The sequence below is a fragment of the Populus trichocarpa genome, chromosome 18, assembly GCF_000002775.5.
Source record: "Populus trichocarpa isolate Nisqually-1 chromosome 18, P.trichocarpa_v4.1, whole genome shotgun sequence".
NCBI classification, from domain to species: Eukaryota; Viridiplantae; Streptophyta; class Magnoliopsida; order Malpighiales; family Salicaceae; genus Populus; species Populus trichocarpa.
Genome location: NC_037302.2, coordinates 15,329,527 through 15,350,580, shown reverse-complemented (window position 1 = coordinate 15,350,580; position 21,054 = coordinate 15,329,527). Strand labels below are relative to the sequence as shown.

The window sequence follows — 21,054 nt, the reverse complement described above, 5'->3', positions numbered from 1 at the left end:
TTTATTTACATTTTATTAATTATATTGTTTTATTATTATATGTTTCTTGATAAATAGTTTTACAATATTTTAAATCTTTTTAATAATTTTGAAATATTAATATAAAATAATTTTTAAAGAATATTATTTTTATTTATTTTAATGTGAACAATATTTTTATGAAAATAAATGGCATTTACTATCAAACAAATATTTAGGTATCTGTTTGAAAACAAGGATTTTGGATGTGAATTTGATTTTTAACTGCAATTATGATTTTTAAGTGTTTGATAACATTTTTAAAGCTAATATTGCAACTCTTTTCATATATTATTTTTAGAAACTATAATTTATAGCTTTTTAAAAGCCATAATCACAACTTTATCAAATAAAAGTGTTACTTGCTATTAAATTCGACATCTCTAATCTAGTTTAATAATACATCCAAAATAAATACAACTTGCAAATAGTTATAATTTTTAAATTTAATCTTTATGTTATTGTTATAAAACTATGCTTGAATTGAATTTTATTTTGAACTAAAGTTTTTGTACTAAAACAATGTCGTGTTGAAAAACATAACTAAAAAGATATTGTTGGTATCTTTTGTAAAAATAAATAAATGAAAATCTAGGTTGACTCATTTGCCCGTTCCATTCACATCTCGAATTAAATTGGATATTATAACTATGTTGTGTTGATCTTGGAATTTATGAACGGCTATTTCTAGACTGATCTTTGGCATTTCTGAGATTCTGAAGGTAAAATATTGATCTTTGGCGTTGCTTATAATTACTTAAATATATCATAAACCAATCTTGATAAGGTAATACAATCAAAATCCCTAAACAAAATGAAAAAGAAAAGAAAATCCAAAATTAACCAGAAAAATCAAGTAAAAATAACAAATTTGGCTCAAAGAGATCTTCGTGGCCCTCCTATAAAAATGAGCTTTGTAAATCTTCTAGAAAAAATTGAATTTGATTTAAACGATCGAATCCAAATTAAGTTATAGGTTTTTTATTATCACTATGTTGATCCAGCACAACCATATCTCTTTTTGAGCTTTACCATGTCTACTTATCTATAAAAATATATATTTATGGTATATCCCTGTCTGTCTTATTATGACAAATTATTGTTTAATTGCTCAGAACTTTCAATTTTTATTAGCCTTTCAGTATCATCTTCTACCTATCAATATACAAAACTCTCTCGCTGTCATTTATATCATAATTCAGACAATATTTCATTTTTCCATCATCAACACCTTTTAACTCGTTTCCTGTGCTTAGTAATCATGTGTTTGTGTACTCAGGAGGGGATTCACCTGCAATATCCTTGATTTACTGGTAAATATATGTCCAGAACTAGAAGATTCTTGCTTTGGGGTCACATTTCCAGTGATTTTGCAGTAATCGCTTCCCTTGGAACTAAGACGTGCAGTGTAGCTTTCTTCAAATAAACAGGATCGAACCCTACAACTTCCCTTCAGCTAATTTCTGGTAAAGGAAGAGTTAATCATGTTTGATAATGCTGTGGATAAATACGGATAATAAAAGTTAATAATATTATCATGCTTGGGTAAAATATAATGACCAGATATGGAGAATTCGCAGGATTCTTGATGTTATATTTCTTTCTTGATTTTTTTGCTTCCTCCATTTGTAGGAAAATTTTAAAGCATGATGATGATGTAGAGCTCTAAAATTATCTAAAGCTGATGTAAACTGAAACTACATTAAAAAATAATGAGTAGAAGAACATAAAATTTTCAAAAGAATTATTCACGCAGAAACTCTAATTCTTAAAAGGTTTATAATTGTTTAAATAAGCTCAAAAACCCAACATAAACAATTAGAAAACCAGAAAATAAAGAAAAGGATAATAAACCTTCAATAAACTAGAAAAAAATAATTAAGGAAAAATAATTTTTTTAAAACCTATATACTGCATCAGATGACGGCATAAATTTATTAATTATTAATTGATTAACTAATATACTAAAAAACTAATGCTGTTTTACTGTTCATCATCAACTGTTCATCATCAACTGTTCATACACACATATCATTGGTCATTTTCTGCACCCTATGAACAACACTCCCATTTTCCAAAATCTGTTTAGTAATTGAAAAACATACAGCTGCGCCACCTTCACACTGCACGCCAAATGGCCAAGGACATCCCTTCCATTCCATCTGATGCACAAGAAAAATCCTCCAATCACAAGGGTACCTAATCTTTAACTCCTGTGAAATGAAATCGAGGAGTGGAGCGAAGAATGATAACCATCAACTAATAATTCAGATTAATTCTGACTAATCCATCTTCTTTGACGAATGATGAAGATTTACGTGAAGGAGAATTGTCGCCTTCTTCTTGTCTCCAGTCACTAAGCTATGTCATACTCCCCCTAAAGTTGTCAAACAGAAGGTGACATCGTGCAAACCTTGATCATGGCCATAAGGCAATCACATAATACAACAATCTTAAGAAGGCCTTAAAAATATATATGTCATTTATAATGGAGAGATAACTGAACCTCTTTTTGAAGGTTCTCTTGGTATCTTTTGTAGCATGTCCCCTAAGCTCTTCTATTTATTAAAGGGGGAAAGACTCATGTATCAGCCAAATATCTCTAATCTGCCAGGAAAAAATATCTTCGACTTACAATCCCATTAGTGTTGTTTAATAATAAGATGTAGAATATGTACTCGTTCCTTGTGATTGATTTAATTATATATGCTTTGTTTTACAGCTTCAGTTTATTTTTTCACACACAATGGCATTTCTTCCATGTATAGAAATCAATTCCAAGCAAGCTCGTGATTAAAGGAAACCATCTTTCTGCAATTTCTCTTTAGCAAAATTAATTTCAGTAGACATTGGTCATCTTATTTTAGTTTTATGAGAACCATATCTCATATAACAACTGACATTGGTTATCTTAGCATCTTTTTCTCTCCTTTGTGCATGTGCAAAAGCCAGACAGGCTGCCAAGTTATGGTGTGCCAGATGGGAAGCAATGCCAGAACCCTCTCTTGCAAGGAAGGAGATAGTTTTATAGAAAAGAAAGAATGGGAAGAGCATTGCTTTTTCTTTCTACCCTTTTTCCTGCCCTAACCTAATGGATTGTTCCTCTCTCTTTTTTCCTGCTGATATAGGAAATGCGGAATTTCCCCAAGTAGCGTATGTTTATCCATGCTAGCAGCTGACCCGAGTAGTACTGTTATTTCTGGCCAAGTGATGTTCTTTGGAGTTTCTATCTTCATTAATTCATTAGACTCAAGGATTTTTTGTTTCTTTTGACTAAAAATAAGCTTGCTGTTTACCGCCAATTTCTATTGACTTCTCCAAAGAAAAAAACATAAAGTTGCTACCAAATCGCATGCAATGGCTTTAATAGCTAGTCTTCCACTAAGAGAGATCTCTCTTAGTATACCATTGATCCAAATTTCTCAAACCTTTCTCATGATCTGTGCCTCCTTTTCTGATTGAATTGAATCATCTCGTTTTGAGTTCAACTTCTTTCTTGCTTGCAAGGTAAATCCTACTCTCTTTTCTTGTTTTTCTACCACTAATATGGTTGTAGAATTAATAAGTAGGATTGTAGATTTATCAATCAGGTAGAACTTAATTATATATGCTGCTTAATCTATTTTAGAACTCAAAACCCATATTATAGCATTGTTCTTACATGTTCATATTGCAATCAACTTCAACTACTTATCTTAAAAACAGTTGTTCTCTAGGTTTCTTTGTCTGTTGAGCGCCTCTTGTCAGCTTGATAGGTGACTAGTTTGACGACTCTTTCTCATATTCCAATCAGCTTTCCAGATTTTCAACATTGGGGTGCGTCCACACGTTACCTCACTCAACAATTAGCTTCAGATTCTTTTGTTAAATTCTTTTGAATCCAAGTAAAGTAATTATACTTCATCTTTATTATGGAATTTGTTGTAATATAGGAAATGTTGTACTTTCCTTTTATAGATTTATCATGCGTTGTATCGTACACAATAACTAATATATGTTGCCCTAGTTGTATAAATAGAAGAGAGGGTCGAATCAATGCTTTAACTTGGCATCAGAGCAGGAAATATCCTAACAGATTTACGCCTTCCTCCTTCTCCCCTTGCCCGGCGCCTCCTCCTCTTCTGCCGATTACGGCTGCAGTATTTTGGTTCTTCACTCTTGCGTTCTCTGCTCCCTCTTCTTCTCCTTGATACTATCTTCCTCCTGGAGCATACTCCAGCAGCATACTGCACTCTTGAAAGCAGTAACATACTCTAGTGAACAAACAACAGTCCCCTCTGCAAAAATAACACTGCTGCAGATTCATTCCAGCAGCAACTCTCCGTTTCCTCCAGCTTCAACTTTGGGGTGCGTCCACACGTTACCTCACTCAACAATTAGCTTCAGATTCTTTTGAATCCAGGTAAAGTATTTATACTTCATCTTCTTCATTTTGTTGCTGTCTTTGTTTTTGACATGTTACTATTGTTTGAATCTTTTTAAGTAAAACACAGGTTGTTGAAATCTTATTGAGAAACTTTGGAGTTAGGATCGTCATTAGTTTCCAAATATATAAATAAATTGATCTTTCTTAGTTTTTATAATCCATGCCTTCTAGAGTTCATACCAAATTCATTGTTAATACTATTTGTTTTGATTCATCCAAACAAAAGTGCCCATTTGGTTGTAGAATTGGTTCCTTGATCATATTAGATCTTAAGTATATTGTTAGCTTTGTTCTTACATGTTCATATTGCTATCAACCTCAACCACTTATCTTCAAAACAAGCAGAATTTCTTTCAAATTTTTATTTTAGATTGCTTTTCTAACAATTATTTAAATTATTCAATATTTGTTATAATTTTTTATCTTCTTAAAGTACATCTCTTTAGGAAAATATATAGTTAAGTGCCTGCCTATTTAATATGTAATGATTGATTTAATTATACAGATTCAGTTTATTTTTTTAACACATTTACGGCTAGGATGTTTGCTGGTTGTAGACAAACTGTAGGATTTGTTCTTGCTGCCTTTGCTTCTGGGCTTCTTTCTTTGAAGGGCACTGTGCACTCTTTTCCTTTGCTTACTTATTTAAAAAATAATGATTTCCTCTAATATTACATTTTAAGATTGAGTTCTTAATTTCCAATTAATTCAACAGCCATTTTTTATGCGTTACTTTTGACAATTTTTTATTTGATGTTTGAAGGGCCAAAGAAGAAAGCGGTGAAATGACTAGACCGAATGATCCATTTTGGGATCATGTTGAGAAGCTGGATGATGGTCGTTTCAACTGTAAATTTTGTGGCTATAAATTTGCTGCTGCTGCTTCCGTTACGATGATCAAATGGCATTTGTCAGGAGTCCAAGGGCGTGGTGTTACAATTTGTAGACAAGTGCAGAATCTGAAGAGAGGTAGCTCTCTTGAGAGGCCATCAATTAATCAAGCCGACGAGCCTCGAGGAGATTCATCCCCGCCAAAGGATCTATTGTGTCTTGGCCTTGGAAGTTATCATGATCAACTCTGTTCTCCATCTGCAAAAAACGATGTCATTATGGATGATGTGCAGAACATATTTAGAGAGAAAACAGAACCAGTAGCTAGTATGTTGGAGCAAAGCTATGCAATACTTAATAAATTGGCAGGTGATGATGGAAGGATACAAGTGGGAGTTCAGGCCATCGAACAAGGTGCAGAGGAAGAGTTAATTTGTTCGCATCCAGAAGCAGGAAGTGGCATGGAAAACACCTGTGAAGGATTTATTCAGCATGTTGACAGAAATGTCTCCCCAGGTAAATTATTTGTACCTCATCGTCTTTTTTTTTTTTTTTTTTTATCTTACCATTTCGTTTTTCACATGGAACTATTGTTTGAATCTTTGGAGCTAGGATCATTAATAGTTTCAATCAATTGGTCTTTCTTGGTTTATATAATCCATGCTTTATGGTGTTCAAGCTAAATTGATCCTAAACCTATTTTCCTTCCCACGTCTCATCAGAACGAGCTAGATTAATGGAGAACAGTAGTGGAAGATTAGTGCAGTCCAGCACAAGTGCCAGCTCTACAAAGCTAGTGGGTCGAGCATTTGAACAGAATATAAAGGTGATACGGTCTTGGTTAATGGATGATGAAATCTCAACCATTGGCATTTATGGAATGGGAGGAGTTGGTAAAACGACATTGCTGCAACATATCCGCAATGAGCTTCTAGAAAGACAAGATATTTCTCGTAGTGTTTACTGGGTGAATGTGCCTCAAGGTTTCAAGATTGAAGAATTGCAAGATCTTATTGCTAAATATCTTCATTTAGATCTTTCAAGCAAAGATGATGATCTGTCTAGAGCTGTCAAACTGGCAAAAGAACTAGCAAAGAAACAAAAATGGATTCTCATTTTAGATGATTTGTGGAACTCTTTTGAGCCACAAGAAGTGGGGATTCCTATCCCATTGGAAGGATCCAAGCTCATTATGACAACTCGATCAGAAATGGTTTGTCGTCAGATGAATAGCCGAAACAATATAAGAGTGGATGCTCTTTCTGATGAAGAATCTTGGACCTTGTTCACGGAGAGGCTTGGACAAGACATACCACTTTCTCCAGAAGTGGAACGAATTGTTGTAGATGTTGCAAGGGAATGTGCTGGTTTGCCTTTGGGAATTGTTACATTAGCAGCAAGTTTGAAGGGAATCGATGACCTACATGAGTGGAGGACTACATTGAAGAGATTGAAAGAATCAAATTTTTGGGACATGGAAGATCAAATATTCCAGATATTAAGATTGAGTTATGATTGTTTAGATGATTCAGCACAACAATGTTTTGTATATTGTGCATTATTTGATGAACGTCATAAGATTGAAAGGGAGGTGTTGATAGATTATTTCATCGAGGAGGGGATAATTAAAGAAATGAGTAGGCAAGCAGCACTTGACAAGGGCCACTCAATTCTTGATAGACTAGAAAATATCTGCTTATTGGAAAGAATTGATGGTGGTAGTGCTGTCAAGATGCATGACTTGCTTAGGGACATGGCCATCCAAATACTGGATGAGTACTCTCTAGTCATGGTAAATTGTACTTTCTATCATTCTCCTCTCTTTTTTTCTTTCTATAGTTTAACCACTAATTTTGTTTCTTAACGTATTTGTTTTGATTCTTCTAAATCAAAGTGCTCTTTGGTTATGTTAACATCAATGAAGAAGTTTCGTTCACTTTATTGTTATCTTTAACTACTTATCTTTAAAACTAGGAGAATTTCTTTAAAATCTTTAATTTAGATTACTTGGCAGGCTATTTTTCTTAAAATTACTTCAAAATCAATTTTTAATTCAATGTTTATTTGTATTTGCAGGGTTAAAGAAGAAGAAGATGATGAAATCAGGATAGACTTTGCTGATGACAAACTTAATTCTAGAGATTGCATCTATAGTTTTTTATCAATTGGGTTCTGCATGGATATGCTCGTCAGAAAAAAGATAATCCAATCAAGATGTGTCATTTTCTTATTATATATGTGTGGTGATTTCAAAATTAATCAAAAAGTGGAGTGCTTTGCAATGGTGTTTTCTTTGAACTAGAAAAAAATGGCAATACATTTTTTGTTTTAAGGACTCCTTTTAGTGGATTTTGTCAAAAGCTTTTGATAATCAAGATTTTCTACAACATTCTAGGTAAAATCAATTACATCAGCATATGTATACTTATGTATATTTTAACTGGTACTTTTATTTATCTTCTTTATCTTTTTTATTAGGTGTAATTATTTTTTATTCGGTTCGATTTTTATTAAAAAAAATAATTAAACCAGTTTTATTTACAAAATAAACTAAAACTGAACTGGAACTGGTTCAAATTGATGGTTTCCAAAGTGTTTTTATTTGACATTATAAAGCTCCTTAAAAGAAGCTGATCTTCGTGCAAAACGTATTATCATCCATCATGGTCATTAGGCTATCACATTATAAACTAGTTTTATATATATATATATATATAATAATCGAGTGGATTTAAAAATAAGGCCAGAGAACCATTAGACTAATGGAAATCTAGCAAAAAGGAACACAAATGTCAGATTTGTATCTGACTGTTCAAAACCCCTGCATTTTTTTCTAATTATAAAATCATTAAAGAACCACCATGTTCTTTAAGGAATGTCAATGTGTTCCATAGCCTTCAACTTTTTTTTTTTTTTTTCAATGACCATCAAATCTCATATGTGATTCTGCATCTTAAGGTCTATTTTCTGGAATAGACATTGTTAGTCTAATTTGCAAACCCGCCCCCAATGATCTTGTTGGGAGCATCTGTCTCAGATTTCTTGAAAATTGCATTCAGCTCTGCAATAGCCTATTGGGATCCTTTTTTCTCGCTGAAGTATGCTTCTTGCTTTGGTTAAATTCTTGACAAGATGAACCAATACCTTTGTACTTCTTTATTTTTATCACTACTCGACATAATAAAAATCTTATATATAATAAAAGTTACACCCAAACTATAATATAATCATTAATATAATAAAAATTAAAAATATTACAACAATTTTAATTTTCAACAACCATTCCAAGCAATTCAAATCAATAAGATTTTAGTGTGGCTGAATTCCTTTATGAATTTTCTTTTCTTTTCAATTATCCCAACTCATGCATCACCGATATCTTGCATGCTCATAATAACATAATTCCATGCAAATTACATAACAATTTCATCAATTACTCTCACCCTTTTCTTTCTTTTTGTCTTGGCCGAAACCCATCAATGGTGGAGGGGGTATAGATTGTCTCTTCAATTCTTCCAATTGAATCATTGTCCCATCATATTTCATGCTTATGAATACCATTCAAACTACACAATACCATCAATTTAAACTTTCATTCAACAAATTTCAAACTTCCATCATGCATATATCACCTAAAATGTATCCATTTCACAAGATAAAACTCAAACCAAGCCTGAATCAAGGCTTTTCACCTCTTAAACACAAAACGTTTGAAGGAAAAAGACGATGAAAAGAAGTTTTCTTCATCCTCTAATTCTTTCCTCCCAACCCGTCACTTTATGCCCTTCAAACCTCCAAGAAAACTTCAATTATCAGCTCAATTTCCTCCTAAACCCCTCTTTTGATCCTTTACCCTCTCTTATGTAGTGTTTAAATGAGTGAGTTTATGGTGGAAACCAAATAAAATCGACAAAGCCCTCCCCTGTTTACTCACACACAGTGGCTGGACATGAATGGTTTCAGGAGAAGCCATTCACAATTTAAATACCCTCATTTTACTTATTACACTCTTGCCCCAAATTTTCCACAATTTCAACTTGGTACCCAAACCCTCCTCGGTGGACATGATAGTGGACAAGATAAGACATCTAGCACATTTCCAGGATGCAATAAATAAGACAACAATACATATTTGCTGAAGGAAAAACAGGTATATATGTTTTCTAATTATTGTCATTCCTTACAAATGATTGATCATCAAAGTTTTTGACACAGACGGAAGCAAAAGAACAAAAAACACAGAAAATATTTGAAAAACAACAACATAGAAATCACAGAAAAATTGATTAACAAAAAAGTTGTAGATGCAGATCTTAAATTTACAATTTATTTATTTGAAATTAAAGTTTATAAAGTTTGCCTTATAGAGGTTTATAAGACATTTAAATAGATTATAAAAAACCTATATCTACTTGGAAACAACTAAAAGTGCAAAAGTGCAAGGAAAATGAAATTAAAATCCGAATTAAAATAATAAATCTAAAAAAATGTAGGGAAAACAAAAAATTGACCATAACAACATCTTCTAGGTTTTATTTTGGGAAATCCAATAGTCTGAGAGAGAAAATTTCAGAGGACAAAGAAGTTTCAGAGGAAAGAAACCTCTGTTTTTGTAAGTCCAGCGTGAATATACAACAATAATTTGTTCATGCTCCAGGCATTCATGGATGGCCAACTTAGGGTAAACTCCGCTGGTGATACAAAAGCTCCTATGTTGTTTTATCGACCTCATCTGGAAGAGTTGTTCTACATTTGGATTTGTAAAGGAACTTGGGTCAAACCAGCTTTCATCCCACCATGAGTGCTACATACCCCTTGTGTCTTTCACTATCACAAAATTGACAAAAAATAATAAAAACACAGATAAATATTTCATTAGAAATTTCTAATGAAAATAGTGACCAAATAAGAAAAAAAATAAGAAAAAATCAATTAAATTTCCATCAGGAACTTGACACATCAGTATTACAGATGGAATTTCCATCAATGATTTAGATGAATTAAAACCCCATACTTCTCTCTTTCTCCCATTTCTTCTTCTTCATTTGCTAAAAACACAACATCATCCCCCTCTTCAAATCTTTTCAAATTTCAACAACTCTCTTGCAAATCCAACCACTTAACCTGCCGATGTCGACCACCATTTATCAATAGCATCATCTTTCTTCTCTTGGTTTTATTTTTTTGTCAAATTTTAAACCACCAAGTTAGTTTTAAGTAATTTAATGGATACCAATTAACTTTTGTTAATTTTAACGTTCAATTAAAAATTTGAAGAAAATTGATTTATTTGGAACTGACAATGGTTTGGAATTTTATTCAGATGAGATGAGTTAATTTGATGAGTTCTACAAGTATAAGGAATTGCTAGACATCACACTGTCAAATATACAACACAACAAAATAAGATTGCAAAACATATTAACACGAAATATTTGATAAGAGCATGTTGTATGTTTCTACAAGCTGGATTGTCAAAGGACTTTTAAGCTAAGAAAAAATGAACATGACTTATTATCTGGTGATCATCATCAACAGTTTTAGAATTGAAGACTTATTGTGAAATATAATCTAGTTCTTTTACTGGTTATTTTAAATCGAGAGAATTTGGTTGTCTTGCTCTCTCTTTTTTAGGCAAAAGAGTACAAGAAATGCCTATGAATAGGCAACAGGAAAAATACAACAAGCAAGATTAAAATCAAAATCATCATATATTTGATTGTCTTATTTATACTTATGTTAAAAAATATATAATAAAACCAAGAGCATGAAAATTTCTTAGGTTATGTGCATCTAGGTTAAGAGATATCAATTATAGTGTGTTAATTCCAAATCACCCAAGTTTATTAATAACAAGGATGTATTGACGAGTCTGTTATGTTTTACAAAGTATAAAAGTTGACTAGTGTTAATGGTGAGATACTAGCAAGCTCGTTGACTAGCATGAATGTTGAGATATTTACAAGCAAATGGAGATCGAAGCTATAGCTTCACAAACAGTGCAAGATGTTTCAGCTGAGCCTGTTAAGGAAGTTGTGCATAATAGTGTTGATAAAAATAGACTATAAAAATAACATTACAGTATTACAATAAAAGGATAAAGAAGATAAATAAAAGCACCAGTTTAAGTATACTTATGCTGATTTAATTGCTTTTGCCTTGAATGTTGCAGAGAATCTTGATTATCAAAACTTAGACAAAATCCACTAAAAGGAGTCCTTAAAACAAAAAATGAACTGCCATTTTTTTTTTCTAGTTCAAAGAAAATACCATTGCCAAGCACTCTACTTTTTGATTAATTTTGAAATCACCACACATATATAATAAGAAAATGACACATCTTGATTGGATTATCTTTCTTCTAACGAGTATATCCATACACAATGCATAACCCAGTTGATAAAAAAAAATTATAGATGCAATCTCTATAATTAAGTTTGTCATCAGCAAAGTCTGTCCTGATCTCATCCTCTTCTTTAGCCCTGCAGATACAAATAAACATTGAATTAAACATTGATTTTGAAGTAATTTTCAGAAAAAATAACCTGCCAGGTAATCTAAAATAAAGATTTTAAAGAAATTCTCTTTGTTTTTAAAGATAAGTAGTTGAAGATAACATCGAAATGAAAGAAACTATAATATGAATTGAGTTATGTTATTCATTAAGCAACATAAATAAATAAGTTATACCTGATCAATATGGAATCCTGCCTACAAATTCTACAACTTGGTCATTGATTTTAATATAACCAAAGAGCACTTTGATTTAGAAGAATCAAAACAAATACGTTAAGAAACAAAATTAGAGGTTAAACTACACAAAAAAAAAGGAGGATGATAGAAAGTAAAATTTACCGTGACTAGAGAGTACTCATCCAGTATTTGGATGACCATGTCCCTAAGCAAGTCATGCATCTTGACAACACTACCACCATCAATTCTTTCCAATAAGCAGACATTTTCTAGTCTATCAAGAATTGAGTGGCCATTGTCAAGTGTTGCTTGCCTGCTCATTTCCTTAATTATCCCTTCCTTGATAAAAGACTCTATCAACACCCCCTTTACAATCTTATGACGTTCATCAAATAATGCACAATATACAAAACATTGTTGTCCTGAATCATCTAAACAATCATAACTCAATCTTAATATCTGGAACATCTGATCTTCCATGTCTCAAAAATTTGATTCTTTCAATCTCTTCAATGTAATCCTCCACTCATATAGGTCATCCACTCCCTTCAAACTTTCTGTTAATGTAACAATTCGCAATGGCAAACCAGCACATTCCCTTACAGCATCTACAACAATTCATTCCACTTATGGAGAAAGTGGTCTGTCATGTCCAAGCTTCTCCGTGAACAAAGTCCAGGATTCTTTATTAGAAAGAGTATCCACTCTTATATTATTTCGGATATTCTTCTGTCGACAAACCATTTCTGATCGAGTTGTTATAATGAGCTTGGATCATTTCAATGGGATAGGAATCCCCACTTCTTGTGGCTCAAAAGAGTTCCACAAATCATCTAAAATGAGAATTCATTTTTGTTTCTTCGCTAGTTCTTTTGTTAATTTAACAGCTCTAGACAGATCATCGTATTTGCTTGAAAGATCTAAATGAAGATATTTAGCAATAAGATCTTACAATTCTTCAATCTTGAAACCTTGAGGCATATTCACCCATTAAACACTATGAAAAATATCTCATCTTTCTAGAAACTCATTGCGGATATGTTGCAGCATTGTCGTTTTACCACCTCCTCCCATTCTGTAAATGTCAATGGTTGAAACTTCATCATCCATTAATCAAGACCATGTCACCTTTATATTCTGTTCAAATGCTCAACCCACTAGCTTTGTTGAGCTGGCACTCAATTTTTTGCTTGCAAGGTAAATCCTACTCTCTTTTCTTGTTTTTCTACAACTAATATGGTTGTAGAATTAATAAGTAGGATTGTAGATTGATCAAAGAGGTAGAACTTAATTATATATGCTGCTTAATCTATTTAGAACTCAAAACCCATATTATAACATTGTTCTTACATGTTCATATTGCCATCAACTTCCACTACTTATCTTAAAAACAAAAACAATTGTTCTCTAGGTTTCTTTGTCTGTTGAGCGCCTCTTGTCAGCTTGATAGGTGACTACTTTGACTACTCTTTCTCATATTCCGATCAGCTTTCCAAAGTTTCAACATTGGGGTGCGTCCACACGTTACCTCACTCAACAATTAGCTTCAAATTCTTTTGAATCCAAGTAAAGTAATTATACTTCATCTTTATTATGGAATTTCTTGTAATATAGGAAATGGTGTACTTTCCTTATATAGATTTATCATGCGTTGTATGGTACACAATAACTAATATGTTGCCCTAGTTGTATAAATAGAAGAGATGGTCGAATCAATGCTTTAACTTGGCATCAGAGCAGGAAATATCCTAACAGATTTACGCCTTCCTCCTTCTCCCCTTGCCCGGCACCTCCTCCTGTTCCGCCGATTACAGCTGCAGTATTTTGGTTCTTCACTCTTGCGTTCTCTGCTCCCTCTTCTTCTCCTTGATACTATCTTTCTCCTGGAGCATACTCCAGCAGCATACTGCACTCTTGAAAGCAGTAACATACTCTAGTGAACAAACAACAGTCCCCTCTGCAAAAATAACTCTGCTGCAGATTCATTCCAGCAGCAACTCTCCGTTTCCTCCAGCTTCAACATTGGGGTGCGTCCACACATCACCTCACTCAACAATTAGCTTCAGATTCTTTTGTTAAATTCTTTTGAATCCAAGTAAAGTATTTATACTACATCTTCATTTTGTTGCTGTCTTTGTTTTTTACATGTTACTATTGTTTGAATCTTTTGAAGTAAAACACAGGTTGTTGATATCTATGAAGGGAGACGTGTAGAAATGGCACAACAATGAGAAGCTTTTTCCCCTACAGCGCTCAAAGTGTGTTTGGATAGCATCGTTATGCATGATGCATCTGAGACTATACGAAGAACCGAACAAGTGCAGAATCTTGAGAGGCCATCAATTAATCAAGCTGACGGGCCTCGAGTAGATTCATCCCCACCAAAGGAACTATCATGTCTTGGCCTTGGAAGTTATCATGACCAGCTCTGTTCTCCATCAGTAAAAAAATGATGTCATTATGGATGATGTGCAGAACATAGTTATAGAGAAAACAGAACCAGTAGCTAGCATGTTGGAGTAAAGCAATGCCATGCTTAATAAATTGGCAGGTGATGATGGAAGGATACAATGGGGAGTTCAAGCCATGGAACAAGGTGCAGAGGAAGAGTTAATTTGTTCGCATCCAGAAGCGAAAAGTGGCATTGAATACCCTTTGAAGGATTTATTCAGCATGTTGACAGAAATGTCTCCCCAGGTAAATTATTTATCTTACCATCTTGCTTCTTTTTTTTATCTTACCAACTTGTTTTTAACATGGAACTATTGTTTGAATCTGTGGAGTTAAAATCATTAAAAGTTTCAATCAATTGGTCTTTCTTGGTTTATGTAATCCATGCTTTATAGAGTTCATACTAAATTGATCCTAAACCTATTTTCCTTCCCACATCTCATCAGAACAAGCTAGATTAATGGAGAACAGTAGTGGAAGATTAGTGCAGCCCGACATAAGTGCTAGCTCAACGGGTCAAGCATTTAAACAGAATATAAAGATGATATGGTCTTGGTTAATGGATGATGAAGTCTCAACCATTGGCATTTACAGAATAGGGGGAGATGATAAAACGACAATGCTGCAACATATCTGCAATGAGCTTCTAGAAAGACGAGACATTTCTCATATTGTTTACTGGGTGAATGTTCCTCAAGGTTTTAGGATTGAAGAATTGCAAGATCTTATTGCTAAATATCTTCATTTAGATCTTTCAAGCAAATACGATGATCTGTCTAGAGCTGTCAAACTGGCAAAAGAACTAGCGAAGAAACAAAAATGAATTCTCATTTTAGATGATTTGTGGAACTCTTTTGAGCCACAAGAAGTGGGGATTCCTATCCCATTGAAAGGATCCAAGCTCATTATGACAACTCGATCAGAAATGGTTTGTCGGCAGATGAATAGCCGAAACAATATAAGAGTGGATACTCTTTCTGATTAAGAATCCTGGACTTTGTTCACGGAGAAGCTTGGACATGACAGACCACTTTCTCCATAAATGGAATGAATTGTTGTAGATGCTGTAAGGGAATGTGCTGGTTTGCCATTGTGAATTGTTACATTAACAGAAAGTTTTAAGGGAGTGGATGACCCACATGAGTGGAGGATTACATTGAAGAGATTGAAAGAATCAAATTTTTGGGACATGGAAGATCTGATGTTCCATATATTAAGACTGAGTTATGATTGTTTAGATGATTCAGCACAACAATGTTTTGTATATTGTGCATTATTTGATGAACGTCATAAGATTGTAAAGGGGGTGTTGATAGAGTCTTTTATTAAGGAGGGGATAATTAAGGAAATGAGCAGGCAAGCAGCACTTGACAATAGCCACTCAATTCTTGATAGACTAGAAAATGTCTGCTTATTGGAAAGAATTGATGGTGGTAGTGCTGTCAAGATGCATGACTTGCTTAGGGACATGGTCATCCAAATATTGGATGAGTACTCTCTAGTCATGGTACATTTTACTTTCTATCATCCTCCTTTATTTTTTCTATAGTTTAACCTCTAATTTTATTTTTTAACGTATTTGTTTTGATTCTTCTAAATCAAAGTGCTATTTGGTTATATTAAAATTAATGACCAAGTTGTAGAATTTGTAGGCAGAATTCCATATTGATCAGGTAGAACTTATTTATTTATGTTGCTTAATGAATAATATAACTCAACTCATATTATAGTTTCTTTCATTTCGTTGTTATCTTCAACTACTTATCTTTAAAACAAGGAGAATTTCTTTAAAATATTTATTTTAGATTACGTGACAGGTTATTTTTTCTGAAAATTACTTCAAAATCAATGTTTAATTCAATGTTTATTTGTATCTGCAGGGCTAAAGAAGAAGAAGAGGATGAGATCAGGACAGACTTTGCTGATGATAAACTTAATTCAAGAGATTGCATCTGTAGTTTTTTATCAACTGGGTTATGTATTATATATGGATATGCTCATCAAAAGAAAAATAATTCAATCAAGATGTGTCATTGTCTTATTATATAGTTTACCTGGACGTGTCTGCCTGCAAAAAGAGGTTCTCCAAGTGTGTATAGTCATGGGTTTGCTTAAGAACTGTTACTTATATTTAAACAATAGAGTTTATGTAGAATACTTCACTGTGTTATTCTTCTCCAACAGGAGGCAATATATAAATACAATTATTCCTAAACATTAGGAGACAAAATAGGAAAATAGAGATTAACAGGAAAGCAATTCGTTCCTATATATATACAAGATTGATCAACTAATCATATCTCTAATATTAATTAGAGAATCAATCTAATATTGTATACAGCTCATGCACACATTATATCAGTGACTAAACTGTAATTTCTTGAAATTCATGGGAGAAATCATAAATTTTCAAAATTCAAGAACTAAACTGAAATTTTATCATCTTCCACATCTAAACAGATGTTCCAGCATTTTAACATGGTTCTTTCAATTTAATTCTTTAATTATTCACTATTTTCGATCAAACATTTTTAAGGTTTTACGCAAAATAAATCAACATACATACATACATATCAATTATTCATAATCTACCTTAAGAGTAAAACATTTGCTCAGCGCTCTACCTCAGATGACAGTTCTACTAATTGAGTAGAACATTTGCTCAATCAAACAGTGAAAACAGGATAAGGAACAGCATACAGAGAAGTAAAGAGTAAGAACATAAACTCAATGGATTATGGAAGGAAATGGCAATGTCATACCGAAGCTGCAGCACGGGTAGTCATTGTCCGTTCGACAGCCACAGGAACAAGAGTAGGTTCCACTGCTGATGTATGTGTAAGACAGGGCTCAAGATCAATGGTTCCACCTCCTTTCTGAAATAAACAAGAAATTAGAAATAACCATGATTGAAGGCATTTCTTGACTAGGATTTTGTAGGACAAAACAACAAGCAGCAAGCAATATTTGTGAAGATGGTAATAGCAATGTCGCTATGACACCCTCAGACATTTCTGAAGGTTCTCAATGAATCGCAGAAAAATGGAGATTAAAACTACAATTGCGAAATTCTTTCCACCACCTTCACGATGCAGCAACGCTCAACACGGTAGCTACAACCAATTCCAGCTCCCCAGGCACGTGAACGAACATTATTTCTCAGCATAGAAATGTAGCCTAATGCACATATCAAAGTTACAGTGTTAAAAGTCCACACAAGTAATGCATGGATGGTAAGGACACACATGCAGAAAGGCAATACTAGCAAGAAAAAGTTAAGAGCGTGTGTCATTTAAGTTTCTCATATAGCTATACACCATCAAAGGAAGTATTGTCATCTTGACAATTGACAAAAGAGCACAGTTCAAGCATGTCGAGTTTTTTAAGAGCTCTAGTTATCTTGTTTGGAACATGTCTTTGCACCCTTGTGATTCACTTGTGCAAATATGGATATGGATTATGCATGACTTTGATGTCAGCAAAATCGATTATACAAGGCCAATCTCAGACACCATTACAAAGTTGACTACGCTTCAACCAAAACCCAAACTACTCTGACCATCTAGGTGATATCATTATTTTCACAAACTTCCAACATAAGAACTTTAAGAAACAACACAAATTTCATTCTGAAGTAAGATGTAGAGACACACAAGTTCAAATGGATAGCTGTCTCCAGATTTGAAACATTTACATGAATTATTTGACTGCATGATCATGATGTGAATGTGTTTAGAAATGGCAGCATCATAAAGAAGGCGAGATAGAAGGGGCTTACTATCTTGTGGAGGCAACACTCTGATAGTAGCACATAACTCTTGGATGGCAGGTGGAGGAGGAGAAGCAGTGGGACGGAAGTAGCCTGTATGCATGAGAACTGCAACAAAATTGCAACATCAATATTGTTTCAGTTCACATATAAACAAATTCTACAATTGTTACTGTTCATCATATCACAGCATACCAGCGACAAGATCAGAGTCATTTGTGTATATATCTGTCCCCCATAATTGTCCACCTCTTACCTGCACTTAATAAACTTAAAGACCTAAGCATGGGCATACTTATCTAATAGTTAATATCCAAACATGAAGCCATCAAACTATGCAGAGCAGAAATCCTGTAATATTAGAGCTAGCATGTCACATAATTGCTCTTATAGAGGTCTCTTCTCTTCTAATGAAAGTTGACCATCTGACGATTCACAGTAAAAATTTGAACACATCAGAACATAAAAGGCACCCACATATCATACAACTTATCTACCAACAAATTGACCTTAAAATTTAAGAACAGCCATATCTTTCAAAAATTCGGTTTGCAGACACAAAACACACATAAACATATAGAAGGAACCAAACCCCACACAACCGATCTCATCATTCAATTCCAAACCTTCCAAAACTTTCAGATAAAGGCTAGTTAAATTCACGTAATCAAACTAATAAGAATCAGACTATGAAGAAACCCTTATTCAGACAATGTGGAAAGGTTTGAAACTTTTTAAGGAAGCTAATGGAAATTCCATTGGTTGTTAGAACCTTACTATTCACAATTCAAATATTTCGATTCATTGAATATTACAAGCAACTAAAACAATAAATAAAAAATAGTAATTTATTGTTGAATTTTTTCAACAGATAGAGTTCATGGACGACAAACCTTTGGTAAATCAAACTTAAACCAATTAAAAATTAAATTTTCATAATAGAAAGGGAAGTGACAACAGCAATTTTCATATTAGAAGAATTATTACTTTTTATTAAACCCAGGAGATCTGGTAGTTTCAGTAGTTAGATGATAGCTTTAGAAGTATTATAACTTCTTGTGTCATTACAATGATCACAAAATAGCAATATGTTGAATTTTTTCAACCTTTTAAACTTCTGAGTCTTTGAATGACTTGGAACTAATAAATTAAATGAGCTGATACATTTTAGGTTTAATAACTTAGCATTTTTTATTTTTTTTAGAAGCATGCAGTATGTAATCATCCTTGGATAATACTGGCAATTAAAAGTTCTGACCCCAATGCATCCTTAGAATTTCCCACAAGCTCCCACACAAGAGACAATCAATATCTTGTGGTAAGATAGAAAGGCATGGTGAAACAAACAACAATCAGATGACGTAATGGGGAGTCCACAGCTCAAAGAGAATATCAATAACTATACCCTCACCTCTGACCCCCTTAGCATTTGTGCAAGCCCCATGGAGCCAAGAGATATACAATTCCAAGATAGTTTAAGAAAACATTAAAAAGGAAAGAAAAAAGACACATGAGAGAAGAAATAAATTATATGATGAAAACAAGCAAAAGTGTTAAATATTACAAACAGCAGCCTGCTTACTTGGCGATTTGTAGCAGTAATATGTTCTGCTGGTATTCGAATTTCAAGAGTGGGGCCCTTATGACTGCTTTCACTATTTTTATCAGATTGAGATGTTTCATACTCCTTCCATAATTTTATCAGCTCTTGCATGCATTCACTAACTTTATAAATGACAGAAGATACCTCAGATTTGCCTGGAGCACCAGAAGGTAAATTCAATAGCCATAAAAAGAAAATCAAGTAACTTGTGAACTACGATGTTATCAAGTTATTATTTTATCATCCATCAGCAAGCTCTAATATGTTTACTAATAGAAGTAATTTATGACACAGAGAACACAAATTTTTGACACAAGCCACACATTTGTTATGACAAAGAAACCTAAAAAGGCCCAGAAACTACCAATTAATAGAAGCTCAAGAAAATATTATACAGCACAATGAAGAAAAGAAAGGGAAAAGGGAAAAGGGAAATATGAAAGCTAACACCTCATTCTGGCATATCCAATGCATTAGGAGAGTGGAAAAAGAAAGAAGTTAAAATAATAATCTAATTAAGCAGTGATAGCTAATAATTTCAGTTTAAGCATTCCAATCACTACTCTGAAGGAGATCCCTATCACTACTCTGAAGGAGATCCCTATCACTACTCTGAAGGAGATCCCTTCATGCAACCCATTAGACAGAGCGCACGAATAAATTTCCAGCTTTGTAAAATGGAAATGGCAGCTTACCTTGACATCTGCAAGATATAAAGGAACTTGGTTATGATGAATTTAGACTATAGTTTACTCTTGAATTATTAAAGTGGAATGATGCTCAATTTAACCAATCTAAGAGAACAAACATGCTAAAGAATTCATGACAATGGAAAATTTGGTTAAAGGTTTCAGCAACAATAAAAGTAATTTTATCTTTAGAAACTATCATTGTAGGATAAATCTCAGGACACTTAGCTCCAATAATAGCAGTTTCCACTTTCATATCAAATATTTTAAAGCAAGTTTCCACACGGTAATCGTCAATAATCCAAAATCAATCATATGGATAACATACTTTCAGTTAAAACAGCAATTAAGAAGAATTGAAGAACATACCCCTCAAAGTCCTGAGTATGGGACCTAAAACGGGGTTCACAATTTGCCACTTGCGGGCTGCCCCTAGGCCGAAGCATCCTCTTGCGCTGCTGGACTCCATAGTTAAAAACTCCTCTTTCCCTTTCAGTTGCAATTTCAACATCTGCACATCCATCATCAGATTCTTTCCCACACATCGTGCTACCCTTCTCAGGTCTATCTCCTT

At 33.5% G+C, this 21,054-nt stretch overlaps 3 protein-coding genes across 3 annotated transcripts in view; 1 reads left to right on the top strand and 2 right to left on the bottom strand.

Moving 5' to 3' along the window:
• LOC18110927 (uncharacterized) overlaps positions 1 to 21,054 on the bottom strand; it is a 93,235-nt gene that overhangs the window by 68,272 nt on the left and 3,909 nt on the right. The gene's annotated exons all lie outside the window — the stretch shown is intronic.
• LOC127903874 (disease resistance protein At4g27190-like) lies at positions 4,066 to 7,572 on the top strand. The gene is made up of 4 exons (XM_024592045.2): positions 4,066 to 4,420; positions 5,208 to 5,791; positions 5,998 to 7,067; positions 7,352 to 7,572. Exons 2-4 carry the CDS (start codon positions 5,230 to 5,232, stop codon positions 7,355 to 7,357), a joined length of 1,638 nt encoding a protein of 545 aa, XP_024447813.1. The 5' UTR covers positions 4,066 to 4,420; positions 5,208 to 5,229; the 3' UTR covers positions 7,358 to 7,572.
• On the bottom strand, positions 11,564 to 21,013 carry LOC112323303 (uncharacterized). The gene is made up of 7 exons (XM_052449262.1): positions 20,850 to 21,013; positions 19,771 to 19,946; positions 18,384 to 18,444; positions 18,198 to 18,296; positions 17,502 to 17,596; positions 17,182 to 17,295; positions 11,564 to 11,757 (listed from the first exon to the last, which is right to left on the bottom strand). Exons 1-7 carry the CDS (start codon positions 21,004 to 21,006, stop codon positions 11,752 to 11,754), a joined length of 708 nt encoding a protein of 235 aa, XP_052305222.1. The 5' UTR covers positions 21,007 to 21,013; the 3' UTR covers positions 11,564 to 11,751.